This window comes from Chiloscyllium plagiosum, unplaced genomic scaffold (assembly GCF_037043375.1).
Source record: "Chiloscyllium plagiosum isolate Xiang-an unplaced genomic scaffold, Cpla_swu_hap1 HiC_scaffold_3, whole genome shotgun sequence".
Lineage (NCBI taxonomy): Eukaryota > Metazoa > Chordata > Chondrichthyes > Orectolobiformes > Hemiscylliidae > Chiloscyllium > Chiloscyllium plagiosum.
In genome coordinates this window covers 58,583,202-58,603,600 of record NW_028270141.1, presented here as the reverse complement: position 1 = coordinate 58,603,600, position 20,399 = coordinate 58,583,202, and the positions used below count along the sequence as shown (strand labels likewise).

At 39.0% G+C, this 20,399-nt stretch overlaps 1 protein-coding gene across 5 annotated transcripts in view; it reads right to left on the bottom strand.

Moving 5' to 3' along the window:
• Nucleotides 1-1,993: 1,993 nt before the first annotated feature.
• znf512 (zinc finger protein 512) overlaps nt 1,994-20,399 on the bottom strand; it is a 70,632-nt gene continuing 52,226 nt past the window's right edge. For 4 of the 5 annotated variants that reach the window (XM_087979749.1, XM_087979729.1, XM_087979743.1 and 1 more), the window contains 4 exons: nt 18,019-18,120; nt 8,180-8,242; nt 6,269-6,367; nt 1,994-5,503 (listed from right to left, as the gene is read on the bottom strand). In XM_087979749.1, the coding sequence (XP_087835875.1) occupies nt 5,201-5,503; nt 6,269-6,367; nt 8,180-8,242; nt 18,019-18,120 (567 nt within the window). In that variant the 3' untranslated portion in view covers nt 1,994-5,200. The remainder of the gene's footprint in view (nt 5,504-6,268; nt 6,368-8,179; nt 8,243-18,018; nt 18,121-20,399) is intronic. The other variant, XM_087979741.1, reaches the window with a different exon arrangement.

Sequence of the window (20,399 nt, the reverse complement as noted above, 5' to 3'; positions counted from 1 at the left end):
GGTATGTTTTTCTTTATTGGACAGAGTATTGAGTACAGGAGTTGGGAGGTCATGTTGCAGCTGTACAGGACATTGGTTAGGCCACTGTTGGAATATTGCGTGCAATTCCGGTCTCCTTCCTATCGGAAAGATGTTGTGAAACTTGAAACGGTTCAGAAAAGATTTACTAGGATGTTGCCAGGGTTGGAGGATCTGAGCTACAGGGAGAGGCTGAACAGGCTGGGGCTGTTTTCCTTGGAGTGTCGGAGGCTGAGGGGTGACCTTATAGAGGTTTACAAAATTATGAAAGGCATGGATAGGGTAAATAGGCAAAGTCTTTTCCCTGGGGTCGGGGAGTCCAGAACTAGAGGGCATAGGTTTAGGGTGAGGGGAAAGATATAAAAGAGACCTAAGGGGCAACTTTTTCACGCAGAGGGTGGTACGTGTATGGAATGAGCTGCCACAGGTTGTGGTGGAGGCTGGTACAATTGCAACATTTAAGAGGCATTTGGATGGGTATATGAATAGGAAGGGTTTGGAGGGATATGGTCCGGGTGCTGGCAGGTGGGAATAGATTGGGTTGGGATATCTGGTCGGCATGGACGGGTTGGACCGAAGGGTCTGTTTCCATGCTGTACATCTCTCTGATTCTATCTCGGTGTCCAGGTACATGGATCCTGGAAAGTTGCTACCCAGGTTGATAAGAGCTGGTAAAAGACATACAGTGTATTAGCTTTTATTGGTAGAGGGATTGAGTTTTGCAGCCATGAGGTTATGCTGCAACTGTACAAAAGTCTGGTGCAACCGTACTTGGGTTATCGTGTACAGTTCCGATCACTGCATTATAGGAAGGACATGGAAGCGTTGCGAAAGGTTCAGAGGCGACTTGCTATGATGTTGCCTGGCATGGAGGGAAGGTCCTCTGAGGAAAGGCTGAGGACTTGAGGGTGTTTTCATTAGAGAGAAGGTTGAGAGGTGACTTAATTGAGACAAAAAAGATAATGAGAGGGTTAGATAGGGTGGACAGCGAGAGCCGTTTTCCTCAGATGTTGATGGCTAGCATGAGGAGACATAGGTTTAAATTGAGGGGTGATAAGTTATTGGACAGGCGTCAGAGGTAGTTTCTTTACTCAGAGTAGTAGAGGCGTGGAGTGCCCTGCCTGCATCGGTAGTAGACTCGCCAACTAAGGGCATTTAAATAATCATTGAATAAACATATGGATGAAAATGAAATAGTGTAGGATAGATAGGCTTCAGGTTGGTTTCACAGGTTGTCGCAACATAGAGGGCCAAAGGGCCTGTACTGTGCTGTCATGTTCTATGTTCAACCCTCCGAAGAGTATCCCACCATACCCATTCCCCTATTCTATTACTTGACATTTTCCCTGACTAATGCACCTAACCTGCACATTCCTGAACACCATGGGCAATTCAGCATGGCCAATTTACCTCACCTACACTTCTTTTGACTGTGGGAGGAAACTGGAACACCTGGAGGAAATCCACGCAGATACAGGAAGAATGTGCAAACTCCACACACAGACAATCGCCTGAGGGTGAAATTGAACCCAGGTCCCTGGTGCTGTGAGTCAGTAGTGCTAACCACTGAGCCACCGTGCTGCCCCCCCATGTATCTTATTTCAAAAATAAAATTGCCCAATTCATTAAAATGTTGTAATCATTTGACGGAGCTGCATAACCACAGATTTGGGTAACTACATCTTTCTCCCCAACCCTTGAATAAAGTTCAACACAAAAACTTCTTCAAGAGCTTATCCAATACTAATTGTTTAAATCCATCATATCAACACATTACATTTGACTAAATATACTCAAGATACTTGTAATTAACTTGGTCTGACCTCCCAGAACATTGTTCAATTTTTTTTCTTTCTTTATGACAAGAGACAGTTAAAGGTCCAGAGAACTGCAAGAGCCTTTTGTACAGCATAGTAAGTGGTAGACCAAAACATTGTTGGAAAATGTGCAGCATCAGGAAACAAAGGCAAAGAAACTTCAGATTGAAATCCTTGTGATAAAACACTTTTATTTATTTTTCATACAATAACCTGCTGTATAGTTGCATCACTTTGTTTATTTCATAGTGTATTCTGAAGTATAACAAAGAAGAAAAATTGTAAAGTAATAAACCTAAAAGTTACTCGACAATATAATACTCAGTATGTGAAAACTTAATACTTCTTCTATTAACCCTCATTGGAATTTCAGATGAGTATATCAGCCTAAGAGTTTGTTGTCATTGAGTTTCAGATAAATGTTTCCTTCCCTAAGTCAGCAAGTATAAATGCTTGACACTGCGATCAAATCAAATTGACTGCAATTTTTAAAAATTATCATGAAAAATAATACATTTGAGAATGGACAGGAGATGTTGCCTGTAACACTTCATTATTGAGAAAGTTTGCAAAGGAAAGAAAATTGGAGAGAAGTGCATAGTCATAGAAAAACAACATCGAAGGACAAAAAAAAATTCAATTTTTAATTAATCCTTTGAGCTGGTCATATTGGGAGCACCTTTTGTTCTTTTATATTGAGTACTTTCTTTTCACTGCCTTTGTTTCTCCTTTTCTCCACAACACTAAATACAAAAGGTCTTTGAACTTTGCACTGAAACAAACTCATTCAATTTCATTGCTATAACCAAGATTTTAATTGTCCAAGTCAGACACAAAAAAGAATGAAGTTCCACAGAGCACAAGATAATATTTGTAAAAATGCAGAGAATATTGATGGTCAAAATAGTATGACTAGATTATCACTATACCAGAAGGAATTCTGGGCAAGAGGTTATTTTCACACCACAACATGAGCAAGTGCATGTACATGTGCATATTCATGTTATAATCAAGCACCTTGTTTATTTTGAGTCTTAGGTGCCTGGAAAGAAATGCTTACTTAAATGTACACTTTCACAATTACTATTGTGTAAATTAATTTGTCTATGTCATAGAGAAGTGATAGTCAGAAACAATATTACTGAAATGTAATGCAAGATTGTAAAACGGCTTTAGTCTCCAATTTATAACAAACAAAAAGCATTTATATAAATTTAATGCTAACACAATTTTAATAAAATAAGGCTAAATCTCCTGCTGGTTCTTAGGTTAGAAACTACCAATAGAATCATAAAATATCATTGAGAATGCAGTAAAGCATTTTAAAATATTAACGGTTACATTTCAATAATAGAGATAAATCATTGTAGATAAAAGCCTAATATTAAAAAAAAGCTTTTAATATGCCTTTTGTCATGTAAAAAATCACTGGTTATTTCGTGATTTAATTGTTACAGTCATTACTTATACTAAGATAAAGCCAAATTTTGAGAAATATTGTAATAATGTACCTGGTTTGTAAAAGACACATTAAAGGCACATTGCGTAGTGTATGTACATTCAATAAAATGATTCCTGGGTAGCATTTACTTTATGCTCATTTCCAAAGACTGGTGATTACTGATGATTTTTGACAAGAAAGAAACAGGAGTTGCAGGAGAGCAAATTGCTTCAAAAATGGCATTGCCATTAAGATCATAGCTACCTCAAATCAGCTTTCTCACTTGTTCCCACACATGGTTCCTTTGGTGCTCATAAATTCATTGTTTTCAGTTCTTTAAGTGTACTCTGCAGCTGAATATTCACTGATTTCTGAGGTATAGAATTCCAAAAATTCATAACTGAATGATGATGCCTTGAAATTATACATATATTATAACTTTAATTTGTGATGTCAGCTATATAATAACATTTTTAAAAATATTTTGCAGTACTAGTACTACTACACCCTGAATATGATTAGCTTTTTAGCTGGTCTCTACCAAGTTGGCACTGAGAGATTAAGTTTATTTAGCAAAGTTGATTGTTAAGAACAGATTTCACATGCTTGTCTTCACTAATACTAAGACAGGTAAAAAGGACAGAGAACCTGAACAATAAAATTATTAAAAATGACTGTGTTTACTACATTATCAGATAAATTTCATGTTGTAAATAATGAAAGCCATCACATAAAGAATACATTATTCATGATGTCCAAGTAATGGGATATCACAGTAGGTTCCTTATGACATGCAGATATAGCTCACATTGCTATCATTCAGCACACTATAATAAAGGAACTCTTTTTCATCTAAAGTTTACTTATCCCATCAAGAGTAGAAAACTCAGGAGGTTTGAGGTATTCCTGTTAAATGGAATAAATCGAAAATTGTGCTATTGATAATTACATATCCTTTTCTGTAACAATTGGATAAAGGAGATTAAATTGTTGCATTTAGTATAGCGCATGTAGACAGCTATTGAAACAAAATGCAATATTTTTATTTGGAAAGCTACCGATGAACCACCAAAACTACCAACAATCTAGAATTAATCTTATGAAAACGTCAGAAGATGAGACTGACTCTACATCAAGTATTCTTATTCGTTGCCCTGAAAATTTAAGGCATTATAGATCAGCACAACTTAATAACTAGCCACCGCTAGACAACATTTCTAATATTTCAAATGTTACACAAAAAAAATCTTAAATAAATAAACAAACATGTTCATTTTTTAACACCCAAGATTACAACCAGTCTTCTTTGTACCTCTTGAAACAGGTGGTAATCTGTCATACAGGGATTTCTAGCCTGAATTCTTCCTTTGCACAAAGAAACAGACTGAAATATATGAAGTAATCAGATCATTGTCAGTACGTAGCACCAGTGATTTCTAGCCTCTTCCAAACCAGTGGCGCACAAAAATGAGCACATTCACCCCTGTAGTGAATTATACTGAGACTCCAGATTCTTATTTATGAAATGTGAAATTATATTAATAATTTTCTCCTCTTAAAATAGCACAACATTTCCATCATGTGGATATTAAACTATAACTATTAAGGGAGTGTGAAGCAGAAGGTTTACATTACACACAAAACACATCCACAGTCTTCACTAAATGTACGCGCACAACCTGACTTTTATTTTCATTTTTCCAAACTATGTATGACAAAAAAATTAATGTGGTCCAATTCCTTATTCCCAAGAACACATGGATATGAGTGCACAACTTAAAATTACAAAAAAAAACCTTGTCAACAAATGCAAATTATACTTATCTGCAGATCTGTTACTGTGTTTTAATCAATGCCCATACAGCTTGTGGTTGTCTGTCAAGCTAAATAATCCATTTATTATTCTTTAATCCACCACAGTTGCTTATTTCTTGGCTTGATCAGTCTTTAATTCAGCTTTTGCACTTGGTCTTTTGAGATGCCAGGTTCCAACTTTTTCTTGTTCATCTTGTTCTTCCTCACTATCAGTAAACCTATATTGATCATGTTCTTTAGAACTCTCACAGACTTTTTTAAGGAAGGACATCTCTAAAACTGTTTGTGCATTCTGTTTCTTGTCAACTTTTGATGATGACTTTTTCTTTGTTGATATTTTAGGCTGTTTTTTGCTAAATTTCACCAAGGGCTTGAATTCTTTAGCTGCTTTAGAAGTAGGAAGAAACCAGTCCTGTCCATAAAAGTGAACATCATATTAATCATAAGAAATAGAGTGGTAAAAAGAGGAATTACAGTTACATTGACAAGCATTTTATTGACCGTCAACCCTGTATTAGACGCATAATTTTTGTGTTTTTAAGAAATCAAAAATGATCAACATTCTTCAAATGACAGCTTCACTAACAGGATCCATTTATAAAACGTTACATTGAATTATGAATAATGTTCCTTTTTTCCTTATTTCTGTTGATATTCAAAATCATCGTTTAACAAATGTAACTTCCAAAGTCAGGGACAGACGCAAAGGAATTAATGTAAGTGGGCATTAGCCAAGACATCAAATTAAATTTTGAGATAGATCAGCATGAATTACTGGTGCTAATTCATCTAAATCAGTGTCGAACTTAGCCACCTTTTTGCAGCCAGTATTCTGCTAAGATTATGAGATAGCTATTGACAAGATATGAGTTAGCCATAAAACAAGTGAGCACTCATCTTATAAATCCCATTTTTTTTAACTAAAAATCTCAAAGCCCTTAATCATGTCTGCAATGATACAAATCTGTTCCAACATAACACATTACTCAGCAAAACCACAATTAACCAAGTGGCCACTCCTATTCACATCTAAAATGTGGAAATGCATAAAATCCATGACACGTTTTGAATGTCACCCTTAACTTTAAAATTTGAACAAACAATTCTATTTTTAAAAAGGATCAAATCTACATTCTTTGGATTACGATATAGAATACCAAGAATAATACGTTTTTACCTCAAAGTGTACGTTATTAATATGATATTTTACTCCACTCTCAGAGCCGAATTCTTTTTCACATAGCAGACACTTATACTTTCCAGCAACATACTCTCCCTAGTAGTTCAAGAAAAAAAATAAACAAATACCAGCATTTAACAGTATCAAATGATCAACTTTAACTGTGGCACAATATAACTTTTCTACTCAGCCATGATGTCACTGTTGAGAAACAGACTCTTCCCAATTCAGATACTAATTACAGTATTAAGCAGTCCAGGTCAGGCAAAGTACAGGTCAATGCAGAGTAAGGTTTCTATTATCCCAACAATATGCCTCAGCTTTAACACTCTATATTTCTACATCACCACAGATAATAAATTGAATTTCATAAGCAACTCAGTCTAAATGACTAAACCCATGTGAAAGTCAATATCTAACTCACTGTACCATCCAGTTCCTTGAAGTAGGATCCATTTAATGGAAGGGAAAAGAGGCAGTGCTTTAGACGCAAACACCATGATCTTCAAAATAAAATGGCTAAATCACTATATCTTGCTTTTCTCTACATCAGAATCAGTCAAAATGATGCAATAAACATCCAGCTCTTCAAAAGGAAGTTTCAACACGTCTTGAGAATCTAACTATTAAAACCTCACCCATGCATCCCCCAAGAAAATTCAGAGAGAAAGTTTGTTCACCACAAACATATAAGACTTCACAAATCAATTTTATTTAAGCCTGCAAAAACTGACATCAGAATGTCCTTCACATGCTTGGCAAGAACAACCTGAAAACTTAATGCCTAAGGCAGTAGTTTTCTGAATGCATCTTTTCCCCTCTCCAGATGACATTAAGACATCAGGATTACTCCTCATTGAATCTTCCTTTCTTCTCCTCTTAAGAAATACTCTGTGTGCTTTTGACTCCATATAAATGACTTCCACATATAAATCAGAAATTCGTACATAATCCCTGTCTCCCCTTCCTCCCATTGTGCTCAATGATTTGAAATCAGAGTGGCAACATCTAACCATTACTTTTTGGTATCCTTCACCTAAGATTCCCAATAATAAAAGTCCATATGATTTTAAGACAGACAAGAAACCAAAAGTATATTTTAGTCCCAATGCAGAAGTCAGAACAGAAATACCATTGAGCTGTGACCCTGATCCAAGACAGATTCTGAAACAACCTTGCAACAAAATACATACTGAATAGGATAGGGGTCATTTTACAATTCTTCTGTTTCCAGTTTAGGTATTCACTTCCGACGAAAGGAGGAGCACAGAGAAAACATTGCATAAAATATACACTTACTGTCAATAATTAAGCAATTTCTTCAGAATTTCCCTTATTGGAATTATCGTTAAAAGCAACAAACTTTAACCTTATTGTTTAACAGTTATTCCTACTGAAATGACCATCCAAAGACATAAGGTCCTAATATATAGCAATCAATTCCTACACAGACCTATAATTGGAAGCTTTTCTTTGAAATGGGGAAATTCTTTATATCTCAGTTATAGAAAACACCCAATAAACAAACCTTTTGAAAAGCTTCTCTAAATTTTTCTTTTGAACATCAGCTCCCCCCCCCACCCCAAATAGCTGCCTAGAAATAAAATACAGTCCACTAATTCAATAACAATATCCAACAATAAAAGTTAACAAAATCTTTTGGTAAGAGTCATTGGTTTCACATTGAAAACAGACAAAGTAAAATGGAAGAAAGAAAAATGGGAATCTTCCAACAGACATGAACAAGGCAAAACATGGATGGTTACAACAAGGTTAGTATCAGTTCATATACAAATTGCAACATGGTACCAAAAGAGTTCTAGTAGACTAAAATCTCAGTACAGACTTTACAACAAAAAGACATAATAAATTTCCTTTTCCACAAACTTTAAAGAAAGTTATACCTACCCTTGTACAAGAACCAAGATGAGCCTTCAACCCTGATATGCTTGTATAATTGGAAGCACAATCCTAAAGAAAAATTAGCTATTAAACATAATTATAAGTGTCAGTTTGAAAATTTCAGTTTCATACACAGAGAATTAGAACAATTTGGCAAGTGAAATACACAGTTTGACAAACAAATTGCTCAGAAGTACACATCTGTAATAAAGATAATATGTCAGACTGCAAGGAATTACAGATTGATGCGTAATGTATAACACGGCATTTTGATATGCCGTTACCACTGCCTTTGATTTCAGCTCCTTTCTGATGAATATTTACTCTCACGTGTTGATGAGGCTGCAAAGAGATCTCTTCCAATACTTTGAAAGTAAGCAGCTGGCACATGCTTGAAGTAATTCAGAGTAGACTTACTTCTTGTCTCTCCACTAAACAGTTAACACTAAAAGATGAAAATTATGCTGATTGGCATTTTTTGACCCTCAATGCCATTCCAGAGAACGAAGAATATTAGAGCGCAGTACAGACCCTTCGGTCAGTGCACTGACCTGTGGAACTAAGCTGAAGCTTTTCGATCGTACACTATTCCATTTTTGTCCATATGTTTATCCAATGACCATTTAAATGCCCTTAGTTGGTGAGTCTACTATTGTTGCAGGCAGGGCGTTCCATGCCTGTACTATTCTGTGTAAAGAAACTACCTCTGACATCTGTCCTAGATCTATCACCCTCAATTTAAAGCAATGTCCCCTCACGCTAGCCAAGACCATCCAAGGAAAAAGGCTCTCACTGGTCTCAATGAAGTCACTTCTCAAAACTTCTTCACTCCAATGAAAACAGCCACAGGTCCCTCAGCCTTTCCTCAGAAGACCTACCCTCCATTCCAGGCAACATCATGGTAAATCTTCTCTGCACCCTTTCCAATGCTTCCACATCCTTCCTATGATGCGGCGACCAAAATTGTATGCAATACTCCAAATGTGGCCGCACCCAGAGTTTTGTACAGCTGCAACATGATCCTATGGCTCCGAAGCACAATCCTTCTACCAACAAAAGCTAACACACCATACGCCTTCTCAAAAACCCTATCAACGTGAGTAGCAACTTTCAGGGATATATGTACATGGACACAGAGATCTCTCTGCTCATCCACACTACCAAGAATCTTACCATTATCCCAGCACTCTGTATTCCTGTTACTCCTTCCAAAGTGAATCACCTCTCACTTTTCCATATTAAACTCCATTTACCACCTCTCAGCCCAGCTCTGCAGCTTAGCTATGTCCCTCTGTCACCTGTAACATCCTTCAGCAATATCCACAACTCCACCAACCTTAGTGTCATCCACAAATTTACAAACAAATCTTTCTATGCCCTCATCCAGGTCATTTGTAAAAATGACAAACAACAGTAGCCCAAAACAGATCCTTGTGATATAGCACTAGTAACCGAACTCCAGGAAGAATGTTTCCCATCAACCACCACCCACTGTCTTCTTTCAGCTGGCCAATTTCTGATCCAAACCACTAAATCACCCTCAAACCCATGCCTCCGTATTTTGTGCAATTGCTCACCGTGGGGAATCATATCAAACACCTAACTGAAATCCATATATACCATATCAACCGCTTTACCCTCATCCACCTGTTTGGTCACCATCTCAAAGAACTCAGTTAGATTTGTGAGGCATGAATTACCCTTCACAAACCATGTTGACTGTACCTAATCAACTTATTCCTTTCTAGATGATAAATCCTATGCTTTATAACCTTTTCCAACACTTTACCCACAACCAAAGTAAGGTTCACTAGTCAATAATTACCAGGGTTGTCTCTACTTCCCTTCCTGAACAAGGGGACAACGTTTGCTATCCTCCAGTCTTCTGACAATATTCCTGTAGGCAATGGCAATGTAAATATCAAAGCCAAAGGCTCTGCAATCTATTCCCTGGCTTCCCAGAGAATCCTGAATAAATCCTATCCGGCCCAGGAGACTTATCTATTTTCACACTCTTCAGAATTGCTAACACCTCCTCCTTGGGAACCTCAAACTGTCTAGTCGCCTGTATCTCAGTATTCACCTCAACAACATTGTCTTTATCCAGTGTGAATACTGATTAAAAATTATTCATTTAGCGCTCCCCCTATCTCCTCGGAGTCCACGCTCAACTTCCCACTACTATCGTTGATTGGCTCTAATCTTTTGTTTTAGAGTTTTCATTGATCCTATCTGCCAAAGACTTCTCATGTCCCCTCCTGGCTCATCTTAGCTTTCTCTTTCGGTCTTTCCTGGCTAACCTGTTACTCTGGTAGAGGAATTGAGTTCCGGAGTCCTGAGGTCATGTTGCAGTTGTATAAGACTCTGGTGCGGCCGCATCTGGAGTATTGTGTGCAGTTTTGGTCACCATACTATAGGAAGGATGTGGAGGCACTGGAATGGGTGCAGAGGAGGTTTACCAGAATGTTGCCTGGTATGGTAGGAAGATCGTATGAGGAAAGGCTGAGGCACTTGGGGCTGTTTTCATTGGAGAAAACAAGGTTTAGGGGTGACTTGATAGAGGTGTACAAGATGATTAGGGGTTTAGATAGGGTTGACCATGAGAACCTTTTTCCACGTATGGAGTCAGCTATTACGAGGGGGCATAGCTTTAAATTAAGGGGTGGTAGGTATAGGACAGATGTTAGGGGTAGATTCTTTACTCAGCGAGTCGTGAGTTCATGGAATGCCCTGCCAGTACTCTCCCTCTTTATGTGCATTTAAACGGGCATTGGATAGGCATATGGAGGATAGTGAGCTAGTGTAGGTTAGGTGGGCTTGGATCGGCGCAACATCGAGGGCCAAAGGGCCTGTACTGCGCTATATTTTTCTATGTTCTATGTTCTCAAGCTCCCTAACTGAGCCTTCATGTCTCATCCTAACATAAACTGTCTTCTTCCTCTTGACAAGAGATTGAACTTCTTCAGTAAACCACTGTTCCCTCGCTCGACCACTCCATCCCTACTTGACCGGTACATACTTATCAAGGATCATGCAGCAGCTGTCCGTTAAATAAGCTCCACGTTTCAATTGTGCCCATCCTCTACAGTTTCCTTATGTATCCTAAATCTTGCCTAAACGCATCATAATTGCCTTTCCCCCAGCCATAACTCTTACCCTGTGGTAAATACCTATCCCTTTCCATCGCTAAAGTAAACATAACAGAATTGTGGTCACTATCACCAAAGTGCTCACCTACCTCCAAATCTAACACCTGGCCAGGTTCATTACCCAGTACCAAACCCAATGAGGCCTCGCCCTTGTTGTGCTATCTACATACTGTGTCAGGAAACTATCCTGCACACATTGGACAAAAACTGACCCATCTAAAGTACTCAAACTATAATATTTCCAGTCAATATTTGGAAAGTTAAAGTTTGCCATAACAACCACCCTGTTACTCTCGCTCCTATCCAGAATTATGTTTGCTATCCTTTCCTTTACACATCTGGAATTATTTGGAGGCCTATAGAAAACTCCTAACAGGGTGATCTCTCCTTTTCTGTTTCTAACCTCAGCCCATACTACCTCGGTTGACAAGTCCTCAAACGTCCTTTCTGACACTGTAATACTGTCCTTGACTAACAATGACACACCTCCCCTTCTTTTCCACTTTCTCTGTTCTTACTGGAAGGTGCAACAGTCATTCCTTTCTCTGCTGTATCCATGTCTCAGAAATGGCCACAACATCAAAGTCTCAACATCACATAGCGTTTATATATGCTATGTGATCTTTTAACACAAATCCTGAACTTAGACAAATTTTCTTTTACTTGCATATAACTAATAGTATATAACCTAGAACTTTACAAAACCAACAGTCTCTGCACTATCTGCCTCATTCTCCAAGAAACTTAGCTACTTGCATTGATCATGTTATTAATACAAATAGGAACTGATGTAATAACTAAAAGTTGTCAACAAAAGGCTGCCTGTTACAAGAGGATCCATTGTAGAATGAATTTGGTCTGGTAGGGGACATGGTATATTATCTACAAGACATAATACAGTTGTACATGTATGCATCCTTTGACAATATCTTCAAAAGCCTCATACAGAGCAGCTGACACATGGAACATTGTTCCATGGGTATGCCAGCTCACTATGCTGTGAAAGCATCTATTGGTGTTGAAGGCTGCTGTTACCATCCTTGAAGTGTAGGAGACTGCATGGCCTGCTTAACCCAAATGCAAACATCATCTGTATTTCCTCTCCAGGTTACATACCATCTTTTGACTTGAAACTGGAATTGCTCCACTTTCACCGTTACTAGGTCAAAATCCTGGAACTCCCTCCCTGACACTAATGTGGTTGTATCGATACCACATGGATTGCAGTAGTTCAAAAAGGAAACTGACTAACCAGGACAATCAGGAATGGGCCATTAATATTGGCCTTGCTAGTGACGCTCCTATTCCATGAATCAATGAAAATACTAAATACACTATTACTTATTTCAGGCTAAACATAAAATAAAAATAACATTTACTTTTACAAGTTACTGATCTATCAAACTAACTTGGAAACAGAAAAGAAGTCATTTTAAAAAGTTCATCGCTTGGAAATAATCTTTAGTGCTCAACTATAAAAGAAATAGAATTACTAGACATTACTCACAGGAAGATAACTTTATTGTAAAGAACTGATATATTCGATGTTTATTGCATTGGCACAATGTATCCAAGATAAAGCATATTGTGTTCATTTGGATTTGTTCATTCTCATCAATCTTTAGGATAAATATTAGCATTAATCATGAATAATCTACAAATACATTGCTCCCATTTCTCCCAGCTTTCTAAAATTATATGGAAGTGAGGTGGCCAATCATTTCCCTTTATTACAAGACAGGAAAATAACCATAGTAATGCATATACACCAACTTCTTGTCAAAGCACTTCAAAGTTATTTATACAGTCAGCTTATTTTCAATTACATGGCTTGTTTTTCTCTGTAGGAAATCTGCAGAAAAGAATTTCTGATGCAATATTATACTCCTGAAAAATACCTTGGTGGCCAGGTTTGCTAGTGCTGCAAGGGAGGGGTTAAACTAGATTGGTTGGGGGGGGGGGGGGGGGGGGGAGATCCTCGACAGCAGGGAGGCAAGTGTAAGGGTCACAGGTGATAATAACATTTCTGATCTAATGTGAAGGGACAAGTTGGGCTGGAACAGGTCAGGGAACAGGAAATGCCTATTGGATAAAATTGCATTTATTTTAAGGCAATATGAACTCAGGGCATGGGACTGGGATGTTATAGCCATTTCAGAAACATGGATAAGGGAGAAACAGACTGGCAGCTTAACGTGCCAGGGTACAGGTGCTTTAGGCAGGACAGAAGTGATGGAAGAAGGGGAAAGGGAGTTGCATTATTGATTAAGGTAAGTACCACAACAGTTGTCAGCGATTAAATATGGAAGGGCTTTGTGGGTGGAGCTAGGAAATAAGAAGAGGACGATGATATTATTGGGGTTGTGTTCTGGACCCCCAAATAGTTAACGGGAATTAAAGGAACAAATATGCAGGGAGATTGGAGAGACTTGCAGGAGCAATAAAATTGTCATAGTAGAGAATTTTAATTTTCCGAACATAGATTGGGATTAGGGCTTAGATGGGGTGGAGTTTGTCAAGTGCGTTCAGGAAAGTTTCCTCAAGCAGTAAATAGAAGATCCTACTCAGAAAAGGGCAAAACTCGACATACTCTTGGGAAATAGGGCAGGACAGATACTGGTGGTGACAGTGGGGGCTCACTTTGGGACCAGTGTCCAGGTTCTACTAATTGGTTTTACTAATTTTAAAATACATAATTAGGGAGAGGGGCAAAACTGGTCCACTGGTTCAAGACCTAAACAGGGGCAAGGTGAATTTTGATCGAATTAGAAAGGAGCTTGCAGGAGTTGATTAGAGTAGTTTGTTTGGAGGCAAAGGAACCTCTGACAAGTGGGAGGCCTTTAAAAGTGAGATAACTAGAGTTCAAAATCTATATGTTCCTGTGAGGGTGAAGGGCAAGGTTGGCAGGAATAGGGAACCCTTGATGACAAGAAATATTAAAGCTTTAACCAGAAAGGAGGAGAAGGCATGGCTCAGGGATCAAGAGAATCCCTGCAAGTATACAGGGAATACTGAAGTTTACTGTAGGAAATCAGGAGGGTGAAAAGGGGGCATGAGAGAGCCTTGACTGAGAAGATTAGGATGAATCCAAAGAGGTATTTTGAGTATATTAAAGGAAAAAGAATAACTAAAGAACGAATAGGGCACCTAAAGGACCAATGGACATATATGTGCAGAACCACAAGAGATGGGCGAGGTACTCAATTAATATTTCTCCCCGGTCTTTACCATGGAGAAAGACATGAATATCTAGGAACTTGGAGAGGTTAGTGGTGATATCTTGGGGATAGTCCATATCACAGTGGAGGTGGTATTGGATGAATTAAAATGTATGAAAGTGAATAAATCTCCCAGTCCTGGCCAGATATATCCAAGAACATTGCAAGAGGCTAGAGAAGAAATTGTTTTGGTCCTGGCTGATATTTTTGCATATTGTTAGCCATGGGTGAGGTCCCAGAAGACTGGAGAATAGAGAATGTTTTAAGAAGAGCTGAAAAGAAAAGCCTGGGAACTATATACTAATAAGTTTAATATTTGTGGTAGGTACGTTACTGAAGAAGATTCTGAGGGAGAAGATACACATGCAGGAAAGACAGGATTTGATTAGGAGTAGTCAGTATGGGCGGCACGGTGGCACAGTGGTTAGCACTGCTGCCTCGCAGCGCCAGAGACCCGGGTTCAATTCCCGACTCAGGCGACTGACTGTGTGGAGTTTGCACGTTCTCCCCGTGTCTGCGTGGGTTTCCTCCGGGGGCTCCGGTTTCCTCCCACAGTCCAAAGATGTGCAAGTCAGGTGAATTGGCCATGCTAAATTGCCCGTAGTGTTAGGTAAAGGGGTAAATGTAGGGGTATGGGTGGGTTACGCTTCGGCGGGTCGGTGTGGACTTGTTGGGCCGAAGGGCCTGTTTCCACACTGTAAGTAATCTAATCTATGGCTTTGAGAGAGTGGGAGATCATGCCTCAAGAATCTGTTAGAGTTCTTTGATGATGTAATCAGGAAGGTTGAGGAGGGCAGAATAGTCTATATGGATTTTAGTAAGGCCTTTGATAAGGTTCCGCATGGTAGGTTGCTCTAGAAGGAGAGATTGCACAAAATCAAAGGGAGCTGGAAAATTGGATACAAAATGAACTTAATGGTAACAAAGCAGAGGGTAATAGTGGAAGGATGCTTGTCAGACTGGAGACATTTGAATAGTGGAGTACCTCAGGGGTTGGTGCTGGGCCCCATTACTGTTTGTTATCTATATCAATGATTAGGATGAGAATGTATAAGATATGATTAGTAACTTTGTAGATGACACTAAAATAGGCGGTATCATGGACAGTGAGGAAGGTTATCAGGTCAGAAGGGAAAGTGGGCCGAGAAATGGCAAATGGAGTTTAATATCGATAAGTGTGAGGTCTTGCATTTTAGAAAGTCAAATCAAGATATGCGTTTCATGGTGAATGGTAGGACCTTAAGGAATGTAATGGAACAGAGGGATCTTGGAGTTCAGGTTCACAGTTCTCTGAAAGTGGAGTCAGGGTAGACAGGCCAGTGAAGGTTGCTCTTGGCACACTGGCCTCAATCAGTATTAGCACTGCGTATAGAAATCTAGAAATTGTGTTGCAGTTATACAGGATGTTGGTGAGGCCACGCTTGGAGTAGTGTGTTTAGTTTTGGTCACCTTGTTCTAAGAAGGATGTTATTAAACTGGCGAGTGCAGAAGAACTTTACAAAGATGTCGCCTGGACCTAATCTGAGGTATAGGGAGAGATTGAACAAGCTAGGACTGTATTCTTTAGAGCATAGGAGACGGAGGGGAGGTGTTATAGAAGTGTGTAAGATCATGAGAGGCATGGATAAGGTCAATCTTCTCTTTTTTTCCCACTGCTGGGGAATTGAGGACTAGAGGGCATCAGTTTAAGATTAGAGGGGAAAGGATAGAAGGGAACTTGAGGGGCAACTTTTCTTTTCCCCCACACCGAAGGTGGTGCACATATGGAATGAGCTATCAGCGGAAGTGGTTGAGGTGGGTAAATTAACAACACTTGAAAAACCATTCAGACAAATACATATACATAGGAAAGGATTAGAAGGATATGGGCCAAGTGCAGGGAAATGGGTCTAGCATGGGTGGACATTTTGGTCACATGGACCAGTTTGGGCCAAAGGGCCTGTCTCCATGATGCTTTAAAAAAAACTCTCAGCTGGCCCAATTCAGGATTGTCATTTTGGCTCTCATGGCACACTGAAATGTATGGGAAACCACATCTGAATACATAGGGCTTTATTCTTTGCAGAAAGAACGAACATACAGGTTGTTCTGCAAAAACGCACATTTCATGAATTCTCTGCAACGCAATTGACAAGTTGGGAACACGACACAGTTTCTAAAGCACAAACGTTTCAAACGTGTGTTGGCTGTAACGTTATTACATCACCGATACTTTAAGGCTGTTTCATAGTGAATGGTAGGACCTTAAGCAATGTAATGGAACAGAAGGATCTTGGAGTTCAGGTTCACAATTCTCTGAAAGTGGAGTCATGGGTAGACAGGGCAGTGAAGGCTGCTCTTGGCACACTGGCCTCAATCAGCATTAGCACTGAGTATAGAAATCTAGAAGTTATGTTGCAGTTATACAGGATGTTGGTGAGGCCGCACTTTTGGTCACTTTGTTCTAAGAAGGATGTTACTAAACTGGCGAGAGTGCAGAAGAACTTTACAAAGATGTCGCCTGGACCTAATCTGAGATATAGGGAGAGATTGAACAAGCTAGGACTGTATTCTTTAGAGCATAGGAGACGGAGGGGAGATGTTATAGAAGTGTGTAAGATCATGAGAGGCATGGATAAGGTCAATCTTCTCTTTTTTTCCCCACTGTTGGGGAAGTGAGGTCTAGAGGGCATCAGTTTAAGATTAGAGGGAAAAGAATAAAAGGGAACTTGAGGGGCAACTTTTCTTTTCCCCCCACTCAGAAGGTGGTGCACATATGGAATGAGCTACCAGCGGAAGTGGTTGAGGTGGGTAAATGAACAACACTTGAAAACCATTCAGACAAATACATATACATAGGAAAGGATTAGAAGGATATGGGTCAAGTGCAGGGAAATGGGGGTCTAGCATGTGTGGACATCAGTTTAAGATTAGAGGGGAAAGAATAAAAGGGAACTTGAGGGGCAACCTTTCTTTTCCAAGGTGTGTTGGCTGTAACGTTATTACATCGCCAATACTTTAAGGCTATTTCTAATTGTGGAGTTGCACAAGAACACAACCATTATAGAAGAACTACCTGTATATGCACTGTGCCCATTTCAACACAACATAACAGCTGACAGTGTTCTCAGTTTCATTTCTCAGGGCAATGTCTTGACCAGCGTCCATCTGCATAGTTTAAATTTTAACCAAAGCTCAGCAATTAACTATGAGTTATCATCAACTGCTGCAATCTCCATGGCAATACCTCTACCAATCAGCTCTTTGCCCTCATACAAAACAAATATTGTTTTCCCTTTAGTTTAGGCATTTTTGCGAATTGACCTGAAGGCAGGCAAAACATTTTGACAAAATATCCCTTTTATCAAGTATTCAAGTTTGCACTATGAAAATGTTACATGTTTTACCGAACTGCATTATATTTACAAAAGGTAGAAAGGTGACATAATGTGGTATACAACCACCAATAACAAACAATACAAGCGGCTACTATACTTACCTTATTTGGACACTGTACTCTCTTATAAGTTTTCATTTCATCCTTCCACTTGCGGAGCACTTCATTACTAAACGTAGGTAAGCCTGGCCGAGTGTACTTTAGCTGAAGAAAAAAAATCGCTATTTAATATATTATCAAATATAGGATTTTGATCTGACAGATTATGAATTGTTTTACAAAAATCTTTGTTAAAAAGACTGCTTCCTGAAGAAGCCACTGGTTAGCATATACAATTCCGCCGCAGAGAATTCAATTCAGTTTAACTTGATTTGATCAATGTATCATTTTATGCTAAGTAGAGCCCCTTGTTGAAGTTTGCTTGGACAGTCTAAAGTTAGTGAACATACCCATTTAGATATTGTCTTGCATTGGTTCAGAGGGACAATGCCCCTAATCCATTTTAATCTCTAATTCCAACTTCAATAGTGCCCTATCTTGAAGGTTTTCCTTAAAATTACTTTGCCAGGTTGTCCTTGACTGGCCCAGTTTCTTTCCCCATTGGACAAGAAATGTGCATCCTCCAAGCCTCAGTTGTCTCTCCATCATAACGACCTGCATATGCCTCTAATCAGTCGCCTTCTTCATTGTGATGCTCTCTCTTCGAAGTGGTATACAGAATCTTAAACAAGCAACACTGGTGAAAGAGAGCCTTCTGATATGACATCCTTGTTGTTCTCTTTTATAACTTGCATAGATTGCAGGTGGTACCACTACGTACGTGTAGAGTCGAAGCTTCTTGGCTATGTTGATTGATTTTTAATTTGTCACATTAAACACAATATTTCTGTACTAATTTTTCTATGTACATCAATCAATATATCATTGTCCCTCGAGCTGTTACTTCGCAAGTGGGGCAAGTGATCAATGTCCTTGCTTTTTTTTAAACTGAGTCTTGTTGGGTCCAGCCATCCTTGCCTTGTCACAATGACTTGTATTAGTAGACCAACCCATGGTGCTACTTCTGTCAAGACTGATGGTCATGTATTGGAGCACATGATTATCCATTCAGCTAAGTAACATTATCTGTGAAATTGAGCTCTGTCGACCAGTGGTATTATCACGTGATGTCAAAGTCTGTACCCAGCAGCACCTTCAAGAAGAAATCAATAACCAAGAGGAGAAAGAATGGAAAGGGAATGCAGTCTTGGCGTACTCATCTCAAGATGCTGGAGCAGCCCAAGGTGCATACACTGATCTTTATGCAGCATCTGGAGTTACTGTATAAGGCCCTGTTGATGTTAAAATCCTGCTCTGCGATGTCTTGAGTAACTGCTGTGGATTCTATTTGAAAACCTTTTAAAAATCAGTTAAGTTAGTAAATTGCTTTTATGTACCAAGCTTTGCTCAATGATGTTCTTGACAGAAAAAATATTTGATTGCTGCATGTTTGGCCACTTCAGAAACCTGTTTGTTTTTAAACTTAGTATACTATGTACTTTTGCTTTTAATCCACAGAGAAGCAGTGCAAAAGCCAGTCCCAAGCCTACTTTAAAGACGATGAAGACTGGGTGTGTGGCTAACACCCTAACCCTGCAAAATTGATCACAGCTACAGGAACAGCAAGTAGCCATCATATTGATAAAACAGTTAAGAGAAGATGGCATATTCAATGACACATACATAGGTATGCGTGATCATTCTTTTTATATTATGTCAATTATCTAGCTTGACATCTGTCTTTGCAATAATTATATGTTTTTTTCTTTCAGTCTGGTATTATCTTTAGCACCTCTCATTAATCAGGGACGATGGGTCTATTCCTTTGCATTTTTCTTATCTGTTGCAATAGAACATAGAATATTACAGTGCAGTAATGTAATGGCCCTTCGTCCCTCGATGTTCCATTGACCTGTGAAACCAATCTGAAGCCCATCTAACCTATACTATTCCTTTATCATCCATACGTTTATCCAATGACCATTTAAATGCCCTTAAAGTTGGTGAGTCTAATATTGTTGTAGGCAGGGCATTTCACGTCCTTACTACTCTGACATCTATCCTGTATCTATTACCCCTCAATTTAAACCGATGTCCCCTCGTGCTAGCCATCAACATCCAAGCAAAAAAACTCTCACTGTCCAACCTATCTAATCCTCTGATCATCTTGAACATCTAAGTCACTTCTCAATCTTTTTCGAAAACAGCTGCAAGTCCCTCAGCCTTTCCTCAGAAGACCTTCCCTCCAACCCAGGCAACATCCTGGTAAATCTCCTCTGCACCCTTTCCAATGCTTCCACATCTTTCCTATGATGAGGCGACCAACATTGTACGCAATACTCCAAATGTGGCCGCACCCAGAGTTTTGTACAGATCTCATGGCTTGTACACAATCCCTCTACCAACAAAAGCTAACACACCATACACCTTCTTAAAAACCCTAT